The sequence below is a fragment of the Mytilus californianus genome, unplaced genomic scaffold (genome assembly GCF_021869535.1).
Source record: "Mytilus californianus isolate M0D057914Y unplaced genomic scaffold, xbMytCali1.0.p SCAF_8, whole genome shotgun sequence".
NCBI lineage: Eukaryota > Metazoa > Mollusca > Bivalvia > Mytilida > Mytilidae > Mytilus > Mytilus californianus.
The window spans coordinates 113,279,192-113,292,599 of NW_026262734.1; the positions used below are offsets into that span (position 1 = coordinate 113,279,192).

Consider the following 13,408-nt stretch of genomic DNA (forward strand, 5'->3'; position numbering starts at 1 on the left):
TAGTAAAATAAATGAATCCAGGAGTTTATAAATTGTAGAAATACAGGCTTTTTGAAGTATAGATTCTGCATACTGACGTTGTTTATCATCTTAACAACGTGTAATATTGTTCTTTCATTTGTCTGTGTTCTATTATTAATATTACTTTTACTGTTTGGTTTGTTTTCTGTGATATCCATTTGACGTGGCTAGGTACTTATACATCCCGTCAATGTGTTTGTATTATCTTTCATTTTTGCTGGTGTGTTTTGTATATGCGACTTTTTGTGTTTCTGTGGTTCTTATAACGTGACTCTGTACTTTAAAAGATCCCGGCATTATGTTATTGTTCTATTATATGTCATTATGTTATTATTCTATTATAAATTTGAAAATACTTTGAACGACAAACGACAAATTTATTTTACTCGCGTAGTGGTATTAACCATATGTGGATTCTTAAAAATTCTAAAGTACTTCCGGACAATTTTAAATCTCGGTCTATTTCTGAAATTAATTCTAACATAACTTTTGATTTTTTAACCCTGTATACCAACATTCCCCATGTGAAATTATAAAATTGTTTTGAATAAACATTGAATGACAAACTTTTTTCTTATGTGACGTTTACATTTTCTGACGTCGGACACGCGAAGCAATGAATGTGGTTTTTAATTTGATAGATGCTTTTGTGCTTTTTTGTAAATAATTGTTTGTTTTGATATTGTAACACAGTGATGACTGCTGTACCCATATTTTGACTATTTTATTTATAATGTCTGTTTTGTTCACGCATCGTTGTAAATATAACGGAATTTGATAAGACTGTCGTACAAGTGAGAGGTTTAGCGCTATAAAACCAGGTTCAATCCACCATTTTCTACATTTGAAAATGCCTGTACCAAGTCAGGAATATGACAGTTGTTGTCCATTCGTTTGATGTGTTTTGTCATTTGATTTTGCCATGTGATTAGGGACTTTCCGATTGAATTTTCCTCGGAGTTCAGTATTTTTGTGATTTTACTTTTTTTTTAATGTTAAAAGCAAAGTTGATTTTTTTCAATATAACGTAGAATTTCTTCATTGAATATGTTAACTTTGATTTGCAACTACTCGCGGGAACAAATATCACATAAATGATAATGAATATATGGTAAACTTTTAAAGGGGAGTTAAACAATGACCATTTTGTTATTTTAGCTGAGGTCTTTTACGAGAATTATTATGCCAAAAAGGGCAGTTCTGGACATGACCAAACAAGACAGAATGATAAAACCACACTAAGCAGACGCCCACCTGAACGCATTCCACAGGACTTGCCAAAACAACCAAGAGTAAGGCCCCCTCCTGCCCGTCCTACAGAGCAGCCAAAGCCAACGGAAAGAATTACTACAAAAGAACAATGTCTTATTTCTTTTGATGATGACATTAGTAAGTACACTAAAGAAAACAATGCTTACCATAGAAATTGTCACATATTTTAACACACGTGTAACAAAATGTTGTTGCTTTTTTTAATTTTTAACGTTTCCGTCCTACTTTTCCAAACTTTTACTTTTATTTTACTTTTTAGTGGTACTGCTATTGAGACTTAGTTTTCTTTATCAGTTTTATGCAGTCAATGCTTCAGGTTTTTTCAATTTTTCCCAAAAAATAATTAAAATCATGACTCAACCAATATTCAGCACGCAAAGATGTGTTATGTTTTTGTCGGTTTTTGTGTGTTTTATTTGTTATGGTTTGCTTTTTTGTTGGGTTTTGTTTTGTTTTGTTTTTTTTGTACTTTGGGGGTTTTTGGGGGGTGAGGGGTTTGTTCTTGTTTTCTTTGTTTGCTTATCAATTTAAATCTTTTTAAGATCTAAATGTTGAAATAAGGAATTAAAGTAAACATGCGAATGAGACAACAATCCATCCTAGACTAACGGATGAAGATGTAAGCTACTATCGGTCACACTGTACGGCCTTCAACAATTAGCAAAAGCCATACCGTAAAGTAGGCGATTAAAGACCCCAACATGACAAAAAGTGAAACAATTTAATCGAGAAAACGAAAGTCCTGATTGATGCTAAAAACAATGAACAGGAATAAATATAAAAGATAACAACGAAAAACAACCAATCTGTTATAGGCTCCAGACTTAGCATATAAAGAATGTGGCGATTCTAAACATGTTTGTGAGCTCTTAGTCCTCTCATTAACAACGAACAGATGTATAACAGTACGAGGCAGAAAAAACCTACCTAAAATGCAAAAGAGAAAATGCACCGTACTCGCACGAATCGCGTTTTCCTAAACAAAAATATAAATCAGCATACACCCAAACCAAACAGTCATGCTAAAAGAACTCGACGAGGAATTTGTTTTTGTTCCGGCTGATAAGGCTGCCAATAATATCATTATTTTTATATGTAAATGATATCTGTAACAAACATAAACTTTAAGCTACCTCTTTCAAACAGAACCGAATATCATGAAATTTTCAACTATGTACTGGCAACCGAAGCTGCATAAAACACCTTACGTGTTGCTTAGTCTTTTGATTTCTATGTTGTGTCATCTGTACTATTATTTGTCTGTCTTTTTATTTTTGGCCATGGAGTTGTCAGTTTGTTTTCGATCTATGAGTTTGACTGTCCCTCTGGTATCTTTCGTCCCTCTTTTACAAATATAGATTTATTTTGTCTTCAAGCCATTGTTCCACTATTAACTGCATGTCTGTTCTACTTACTAGTACACTTGGTACAATCAAAAACCTGGTAATAAATTGTTCAAATAAGGCCTTTGAAAATAGTGGAATTAATTACTTTTGCAGTGTTGAAAACTCGTTGGAAGTACTCGATAAATTGCATGCTCATATTGGTGATTTTGAATCTGTTCAAAGTATTGATTTTTTCTACCCTATAATCCACTTTGCCTCATAATCTCATGAAGAAAAAATTCACATACCAGTTTAAATTGGCATTGAAAAGGTCGGAGTGCGAATATATATGTTCAAACCGTTTTCGGTCATTTTTTAGTAACAACAGACAAGAGAATTATGTCAATTGGACCTGCTTTGATACGATAACTGCACTTGAATTTTTACTAAATAATATTTTTGTTTGCTATGGAGACTCCGTCTATTGTCAAGTTATCGGAAATCCAATGAGGACTAACTGTTTACCACTTATTGCGGACCTTTTTCTGTATTGTTACGAGTTACAATTTATGAGTAAAATCAGCAAAGACTCATCGAAACAACATCTGATACATAAAATTTAATAACACTTTTAGATATTTGGATGATATATTGGCTCTCAATAATGACGACTTCAGTATGTACACTAAAGAGATTTATCAAGCTGAACTGAGTACTCTCAGATCTGTACTTAGTGTCTTTTTGTTGTTTGGATGTACAAGTACCCGGCCACGTCCACTTGTATTTGTAGTATTTGTATTTTTATCCATCTGATGAGTTAAGCCTCTTTCAACTGATTTTTATAGTTCGTTCTTATGTTGTACTTTTACACCACTGTCTTAGGTTAAGGGGAGGGTTTGGATCCCGCTAACATGTTTAACCCCGCCACATTCTGTATGTATGTGTCTGTCCCAAGTCAGGAGCCTGTTATTCAGTGGTTGTCGTTTGTTTGTGTGTTACATATTTGTTATTCGTTCATTTTTTGTACATAAATTAGGCCGTTAGTTTTCTCGTTTGAATTGTTTTACATTGTCATTTCGTGGCCTTTTATAGCTAACTGTGCGGTATGGGCTTTGCTCATTGTTCAAGGCCGTACGGTGACCTATAGTTGTTAATTACTGTGTCATTTGGTCTCTTGTGGAGAGTTGTCTCATTGGCAATCATACCAAATCTTCTATTTTATATTTGAATTAAGCTAATTCTAACAATGAAGAGGGGCCTGATGGGTTATTTTCGTTCTTCGTGATAGGCGCATTTTCGCTATCGTGGTCCGTTTTTCTACAGATTTTTTTTTTTTTTATATTTTCGTGATCCGTGATCATGGAAATTTATTTTCTGTGAATCGTGATTGACCAAAAAATCAACTCGTGAATCGTGATGAGACCCCCCCCCCCCCCCCCCCCCATCAGGCCCCTCAATGAACACTGTCCTTTCCTGGATCTTAATATCTGTATCACTAACAGGAAGCTTAATACTAAAATTTAAGATAAAAGAGATGATGTTAATTTTCCTATTGTTAATTATCCATTTTTTGAAGGTGACGTTCTATTGGCACCATCTTATGGTGTTTATATATCCCAACTTGTACGATTCGTTCGTGTATGTAACTATGTATTTGATTTTAACGAAAGAAGTCTCTGTAGAACTAAAAAAATATTACACCAGGGTTTTCGATATCACAAACATTTACTAAATTTTATCATCGGTACAAGGTCATCATTCGTAAATATAAATCAATGTGCAGACATCTTATACGTTTAGGTATTTCATATCCAATCTTTTATTGTAGTATTCTATACAAAGCACAACAATGTCGTCATTGACCTCAAAAGCTAGCCAAACCTTTACACAGACTTATTCAGAAGGGACACAGTTACGATACCGTTGTCAAATCATTAAAGATGGTATTTGTTTTAATTAATATTGATTCACTCAAAGGGTCTTTGAGTCAGACATAAACACAGTTATTGGCATGATACGGGTTATGTTCTTTTCGTATATTTTATGATGGTATTTTACTAAACCCCCTTTTGGGTGATTGTGCTTGATTTTAATATGATGAAGACATAATCTTTCAATCAGTTTAATTGAGGTCTGGAACTGGCATGTCAGTAAATGCTTTGTTAATTTATGTTCATCAGTGTCATTTTGCTAAGTTTCATCTGTTACCTTATCTAACATTGGACTCGGACTTCTTTTAAACTGAGTTTTACTGCGCGTATTGCTGTGTGTTTGTTTAATCTACATTGTCTAGATGTATGGGGGTGGGGGGTTGAGATCTCACTAAACATGTTAACCTCGCCGCATTTTTCTTCCTGTCACAAATCAGGAACCTCTAGCCTTTTTTAGTCTTGTATGTTTTTTTTTTTTTATTTTGGTTCATTTATATGTTTCGGAGTTTAGTATGACGTCCATTTTCTCTAGTACACCTTTATGTTTAGGGGACAGTTGAAACCCGCTTTCGGGTGCGGGATTTTCTCGCTGTTCTGAATACCCATTGGCGACTTAGGCTGTGGTCTGCTTTTTGGACGGGTTTTTGTCTCTTTGACACATTTCCCGTTTCCATACTCAATTTTATTACCTTGTGCAGTGCCCAAATATAAATACAATGTATAAACAGGATGTAGAACCATAATATAAGTTATATGGTTCGCTACTGACCCCCTACGGATCCATAGAGGGTTAGTAAAATCCATAGGGGGTGAGGCCGAAGGCCGAATCTCCTATAGATTTTATTAACCCTCTATGGTCCGTAGGGGGGTCAGTTGTGAACCGTATAACGAATTTATCGCAGGCGGGACTTTTTCTACTGCGTTTTGTAGAAAAATAAACAATGAAACACAACAACATTAATAGATGACGTCACCATTAACAGTAGACGTGACGTCATGAACCCCTATGAAATTTACTTACCCCCTACGGATCCATAGGGGGTCACCACGTGACGGTGTTAAACCAATCACAACGTGATAATTTACACGCGGTGCGATAAGTATCTATAGCTGTGTTGCAATTCATATGCAGTTACGTTCTAATTTGTTAATAGCGCAATCAATGTAGATACCGATAATCTCGTCATATATACCTGCAGGATTAAAATTGATTACGCCAGACGCGCGTTTCGTGTACTAAAGTCCAATATGTGACGCCCGATTCAAAAAAATTAAAAAGCCAAATAAAGAACGAAGTTAAAGAGCATTGAGAATCCGAAATTCCGACATGCACGCGAAGTCAAGACCAATGCTAACATATCGTTATAATGTTTACAATTTGTTTTGAAATATCATTTTAAAAGAATGAATTTTTTATCTTAAAATCATTTAATAACTTTGAATTTCAGCGTCTAGTGGATATTCAAGTATATCTGATGTAAGACCAAACAGAGGTAAGTTCTTGGTATGTAATAATAATAAAGTAAAATCAAAACATAATGTAAGAGAAGATTAAGCACAATAACACATTTATGTCATGAAACAACACCAACGTACTAATTTGAAAGCAAAGATGTGATGCCACACATAACTCTTTCACTTAAGATAACAGGTATGAAAATTGCTTGTCTTATGATTTTTTTATATAGAACTTTGAGTTATATTTACCTGAGAGAGTTTTAATGCTGTCAAATTCACGTTTACTGATTTGACTCAAATTCTCATATTTGATTTATACATACTAAAACGTATATCAAATTTATAGAAAGTCTAAAATAAACAATTTACAATGCATAGGCTCGATAATATGTATCAAAATTTTGTGTATTTTAGTCTAGACGCCATCTATTAACCATCGTAGTGATCTCCGAAGACTGCCGACGGTCATATAACCCGATATAAACATAAATATAGATATAAATAGATAACGAACTCGTGCAATTGGATTTTTCTAGGTCTGTTTGATTTCATATTAAAGGTGAAATATATATGTTAAATCATCGTTTTACCTGTATAAAAATGAGTTTTTGTGGATCGAATCAGTCAATCAAATGGTTTACCCGTGTTACACTTTCAATGTGGACATTCTTTCCCCTCTGATAATTGAACACGCCTAATTCATGCGTAATCCATCTCTAGCTAAGGAGTTAAATTGAAGTTCACATGAATACGGATTCAATGAGGTCGAATTATTCAGTTGCAAGTAAATAATTCATCAGCGATGTTTCTTATCTTATTTTGACAAAATTGAACCAAACTGGTTTCTAAAAACGAATTATTATTTCACTATTTCACTTTCATTAATGATTGAACAAAAAAATCTTATCTTATTTGTTTATATATCTCGTAGCTAATACCCCTTTAAATTGTTTTAAATTTAAAAAGAAAGGTATGTTTATGAATCATGTATGTTCTAGTAGTCTAACAGCAATGGTATCGACCAGTGATTGAATTGGAAATGATACACAACAACAAGGCTAAGCCAAAACATTTAAATGCCAGGGAATACGTTTCCTATATGCAGATGCTGCTGAAATATTGTTATAAAAAAAGAAATATTTTAAATAGGAAATTTGAAATCATCAGTTTTGTAGTACTGGAGTGACCATATGGAGGCAGACAAAATTGGATAAAAAGTAAAATAACAAAAATACCGAACTCCGAGGAAAATTCAAAACGGAAAGACCCTAATCAAATGGCAAAATCAAAAGCTCAAACACATCAAACGAATGGATAACAACTGTCATATTCATGACTTGGTACAGGCATTTTCTTATGTAGAAAATGGTGGATTAAACCTGGTTTTTAGCTAGCTAAACCTCTCACATGTATGACAGTTGCATAAAATTCCATCATGTTGAAAATAATGTGTGAACAAAACAAACAGACATAATAGGTAAAAATGTCAAAAATAAGGGTACAGCAGTCAACATTGTGTTATAATCTTAATCACTATAAAAACAAACAAATATGTCAACAAAGAAAAACTAAAAGGCATATAGACAAAGCACATTAGCAAAAACGAAAGACAAGAATACAAAAATTTACCACAATAATTACACATTGACGGGATGTATAAGTACCGAGCCACGTCAAATGGATATTACCAAAAATAGACTAAACAGTAAAATTATAATATACAAAGACAAATAAAAGAACACTATAACAAGTAATTAAGATGATGAACAATGTCAGTACCAAGAATCTATACTTCAAGACCATCGTGTATTATTTGTGAAGTTGATACGGAATATTTATCAACAAGGTCTTGGTATCTTCCGATGAATTTTTTTAGAAAAAGGACGATACGTTCTTTGACATAACCCTGGTTCATCAACTTTCTGCTCAGACACTGATGATGTTTTACTAAGTCTGAGTGGCAACTGCAATGTATATCCCATATGCAGGTGAAGTTGGTATATTGCTAGTAAGGTGGGCGCAATTGATAATTTCAAATTAAAGTTGTCTCGTTTGTCATAGATTCTGGTACTGAGATGACCGCTTATGTCAAATTCGAGTTATAAGTCTAAAAATGAGGCAGAGGAAGCTGTGTCTGTTGTTTCTTTAATTTCTAGTTCTGAAGTATATATTAATGGAACCCAACCAGAAAAGTTTAGATTGTTAATGGAAAGAACATCATCAATATATCTGAATGTGAAATTAAATGATCTGGCTTCTTTGATCTTCATGTTTTTGACAAGTGTCTGAAGGAACTACGACTCATATGAAAATAAGAAGAGGCCGGCAAAGAAAGTCGCACAGTTCTTTCCCGTAGGAATGCCGACAATTTGTTGAAAAAGTCTACATCCAAATTCAACAAATACGTTGTCAATAAGAAACTCCAGCATACTGATCACTTGTTCCTCTGTGTGGCATCCTTTTTGTGCACTATTTACAAAATATGCCGTATGGTATCCCAAGGTAATAAATTTATAGCATATGCTACCATTTTTATGTTGAAAAGCATTGTGGATTATTTCTTTTAGACGATTTGTCAATTTCACATGGTGAATGTTGGTATACAGGGTTGAAAAATCAAAAGTTGTAATAGAATTGATTTCAGAGAAAGATCGAGATTTAAAATTATCAAGAAGTTCTTTAGAGTTTTTTAGAATTCACATATGGTTAATACCACTTCGCGAGTTAACAGTTTCACAGTATTTCTGAAGACCCTCTTTCGCTGCGGACAGAATTTTTGTCAATCTAAAAGTAAAATCACAAAAATACCGAACTCTGAAAGTTCAAAACGGAAAGTCCCTAATCAAATGGCAAAATCAAAAGCTCAAACACATCAAACGAATGGATAACAACTGTCATATTCCTGACTTGGTACAGGCATGGACAATTCCTTCGTCGAACATGCAGATGAGCCGGCAATGTACCGTTGTTTGTACGGAATGTTGTGAAGCTTAGGTATCCAATACAAACAAGGTAAGTCTCCGATTTGCTGTTCAATGTAATGTTCATTGAAGCCACGAAGGACTTATGATTCGACAAAATCTCATCCTTCTCAAATGATGTTTTTGTATGTGGGATTACCTGAGTGCTCATTTATTCCTAATTCTTTTACAAGACACTCGTAGTAGTACGATTACATACAAAGACAATATTATTTGAAGCTTTGTCCGCAGGAACAACATCATACTTATCGTGAAGAGATGATTTCACAGCTTCTTTGTCTTTGAAAACGGACTTTAGTCGATCATTCACGCAGTTTTTCAACTTATGAATTGGACGTCTTATCAGAGACCATATTGTTTTGACCCATTCTGACAAAGTGTCCAGTACAACTTTTACTCGTTTAGCCCATGCTCTGGCATAGTCCTCAATGGAATCCATAATTATGGTTCCAATTGAAGAGTTGCGGTTCTTTAAACTTAAGACCATGAAAGATCACCTTTCGGAGATGTTCATGTTGAATTATGTTTAGATCACCAGTAATAACATGGCCAGAGGGGCTGTTAATATAAGGCGAGTGGGAACAGTCACATGTCAAAAGATTTTTTAGTTATTGTTCTAAATCAAAGTCCTGCAATGTTTGTTTATAGTCAAATACTTTAGGTGCAATTGTTTTGGTGAAACTGTAGGATACAATAAGGAACAGACTGATTTTGAAAATAAAGTGGATTTTTAGATGTTACCTCCTTGTGATGTAGAACGTTGCTGATGTTGATTGCATCAATTCCTTTATTGGTAAACAGAAAAGGAAGGAATTTCCTCTTTTCATTATGTAAAGGTTCCGATCTTACTGGTTTAAAAAGACGGAAAATAACTACATCACAAATTATACTGACCAGTCTGTATATTGAAGAAAATGTATTTATGCATCCTTTGTCAAGTGCATAATCTCTCAAACATTTTAGAAAACAAACAGGCAGCGAAAAAAGAATAGTTCTAATGTAATGCAACCCTAGCGGATGATGAAGGTGTGAAAGAAGTTCATCAAAACTAGCAGAGTGCGATCTAGATTTGGAAGACTTTTTTACATTAGGCCGATGGTAATGTGTTTGCCCATGACTACGCTGGTGTCTTTAAGTAGTATTAAATAAGCTCATTGCATTTACATCACTGGTCTGGTCTTAAATATTCTGGCCTCCATTAAGTTCCAAATATATAAGGTTGCCTTATAACACATGAAAATAAATATTCTGGCCACAAAATGTTCAAAATATCTCTCTGTTAAGCAGAAAATAAATATTTTGGTTTTAGTCTGAGCGAAAATAAATAATCTCGCCACATTTAAGTTGCAAATAAATATTCCGAACTCATCAAGTTTGCCAACCATCCTTACAGAATTAGATTGTCTCCCTCTAAAGCTTACCTCTCATATTTCACACACTGCCATGTCAAAGTATATGCCAAGATATTATACTCTACAATGTAATAAATGCTGAAAACATTTGGTAATTATTGTTGTATCATGTTTATTTTTCGTTTTCGTTTTTGTACATAAATCAGGCGGTTAGTTTTCTCAACTGAATTGTTTTACGTTTGTTATTTCGAAGCCTTTTAAAGTTCATTTTGAGGTATGGGTTTTGCTCATTGTTTAAGGTTTACGGTGACCTATATTCGTCAACTTGTACGTCGTGTGGTCTTAGATGGAGAGTTGTCTCATTGACAATTATACAATATCTTCGTAGTTTTATATGGTCACTAAACTTTGGATTATTCAGTGAAAAGTTGTCATCTATTATAGTGGAAAGTAAATGTAATGATGACGGTATAGTTTGTATGCATTTATCTCTAGTTGCTCCTTTATGAAGTCTAACTCATACGAATTAAGCTAAATGGTTGTGGGGTTAAATCCAGACAGGAAACATTTGAGGTTAATATTTCAGGGTCTAACTTCATATTCACAGATGCTTAGTACATGGTCTGAATTACCAAACTCAGTAGCTGCAACCCGGTGTAACTTCTCAATCATAGAAGCTAACATCACACTGCTTATATCACAGAGGCTGAAATTATAAAGTCTACTGTTCCAATCACAAATATTGACAGTCCATCATTTTACTAATCACTGAGGCTTTCTTCATTATCATATACGATGTTGGACATATCAAATATACTATTAACTTCCAGGTTCTAACACCACAGAGTCTGGGTACTCTGATGTACATGACGTCATGCCTGAACGAGCACAGGTTCGAATACAACGACCTTACACATCGAAGGTAGGTAACATAATTACAGACTTGACAATAAGTTATTAGTTCATTACAGACATGACACTAAGTCATTAGGTCAATACATACATGACACTCAGTGATTAGGTCATTACAAAAAAGAAGAGAGGCTGCATAAACAAATATTTTAAACAGATATTATCATAGATATGACAGCATGCTAGGTAATCTTGATATACAACAATGCTACACTAACAATAGAAAAACAAAGGATATGAGGTATCCATCCATGATACAAAATCAGTAAATGCACAACAAAAAAAACATACAAAAGGCAAAGGAATAGCGCTTTTATTGCTGTTCTTCATCACAAAGTCACAGTGAGGCCTTCAACACGGAGCCTAACAAAACCTCTCACCTCACTGCAAGTGTAAGACGGCTCCTAGAACCGGTTTTAACAATGCATGTCCTGTTATTTTGGTGCTTTTTAAAACAAAACCTTTAAGACTTGTTAAATTTTACTTTCGAGAGTACTTGAAGAATTTTATTCAAGAAACTCATGTTATTCGACAAGACAAGTAAACAGAAATGTAGAGTTAAAAATAAAAATCAAGATTAGAGTTTCTAATTAACACTAACATGTCCTGTTTCGAATATCACAATTGTGAAACTCTCAAATTGAAAACAGAGCACCGAACATCCTTAAAACAAAATTGATTTGACAAAAGTAAGCATGTGCTGTTTCGAATATAGCAATTATGAAATTCATATATTCAAACATGCTAAAACACATTGGATAGAAATTTGAAGAAAAAAAAAATTATAATTCTCAGTGATAACACGAACGTACAACAAGAGAGACAATTTGAGGAACTCTAAGAACGAAACATATCTTTATACATATTCTTGAAATTATTAATGAATGCGTTTGTTTCATATATTTTACTTTTAAAAAATCTATAATGTAATTTTGCATTTAATTATACAAAATAAGGTATAAATATAAAAAGATGAAGTCTTGCAACATACGTCATCTGTAATAATTATCAATAATAAGAGTTTAAAATCAAGGTAGTGTATTTAAATGTTCAAGTGCAACTGATATCCTGTCTTGGACATATTCTAGAGAATGCGATAAATTCAGATGGTGACGGACATCAAAACGTGGAAGGGAACTAAAAAAGAGACCATGTCACATACAAACAATTTCCAAGAATTGAAAAATAGATGTATACAAATACAATAACAACAAAATGAAAATTAAAGCTTGCGCAAATCGGAAACAATTATCACTTATAGTGATCCAAGCATGTACTACTATACAGCTACAAATACACAACATGAACATTTCCTAACCAAGGATTCAGTATAGGTTAACAAGTTGTGACTGATATTGTATTTCTTTCAAGAATGTTCAATTAAAATATATTACTTTTAATAGAGCCCATCAGAACACAATGTACAAGTAGGTGAAGTGGTAGAAATTGTTCGTGAAATGCCAGGAAATAGTGTTCAGATTGTGAAAAATGGACGAATTGGTCTAATACCCAAACAGTGTATACAGATGATGGCATATGTGTAGGAAAACTTTATTTAATGACATTTTCACCATTATGAACCACGTGATTGCTACAAATACCCAGATGCAAGAATAAAAGCGACGCCATGATATTTACAAACTTCAACAAATCAGTTTAAAATCATTTCTGTTTTACATAAGTATGTATAGGCATAAGAATAAACTGATGTGTCAGAATTCATACTTTGATTCTATAAAGTAAAATAATCAATTGTGAAACAACTTTTTTTATGTGCAGCATCTTGATTTTAAATTACACTTTCACAGTAACAGTGTATTTTATGTAATAATGCCAGTATTATGGTATTTCTCTCTAAGATGTCTCTAATGGTAGTCTGCTGTTAATGAATCTGTTTATATAGTTTTTTTTAAATTTGCATATATACCTGTATCGTTGCTTCTTATTCGTCTCTATAGATTTCGATTAATTTTGTGTTTCCTCGTTCTTAAATATATCAAAATATATCAAAATGTCCAACAAGTAAAAAACACAATTTTGTAGATAATTCCAAATGACTCCAAAGATACAAACACAATTCTGTAGATAATTCCAAATGACCCCAAAGATAGAAACAAATACAACTATGTCATTTGTCAATAAATATATTTATCTGA

General features: G+C 33.4%; 1 protein-coding gene across 1 annotated transcript in view; it reads left to right on the forward strand.

Annotated features, from left to right (window-relative positions):
* The window catches only part of LOC127712739 (proline-serine-threonine phosphatase-interacting protein 2-like), a 38,562-nt gene extending 25,378 nt beyond the window's left edge, over nt 1-13,184 (forward strand). The window contains exons 11-14 of the mRNA XM_052219347.1: nt 1,180-1,410; nt 5,998-6,042; nt 11,171-11,262; nt 12,656-13,184. Of these exons, the coding sequence (XP_052075307.1) occupies nt 1,180-1,410; nt 5,998-6,042; nt 11,171-11,262; nt 12,656-12,796 (509 nt within the window). The 3' untranslated portion in view covers nt 12,797-13,184. The remainder of the gene's footprint in view (nt 1-1,179; nt 1,411-5,997; nt 6,043-11,170; nt 11,263-12,655) is intronic.
* The last annotated feature ends 224 nt before the right edge of the window (nt 13,185-13,408 follow it).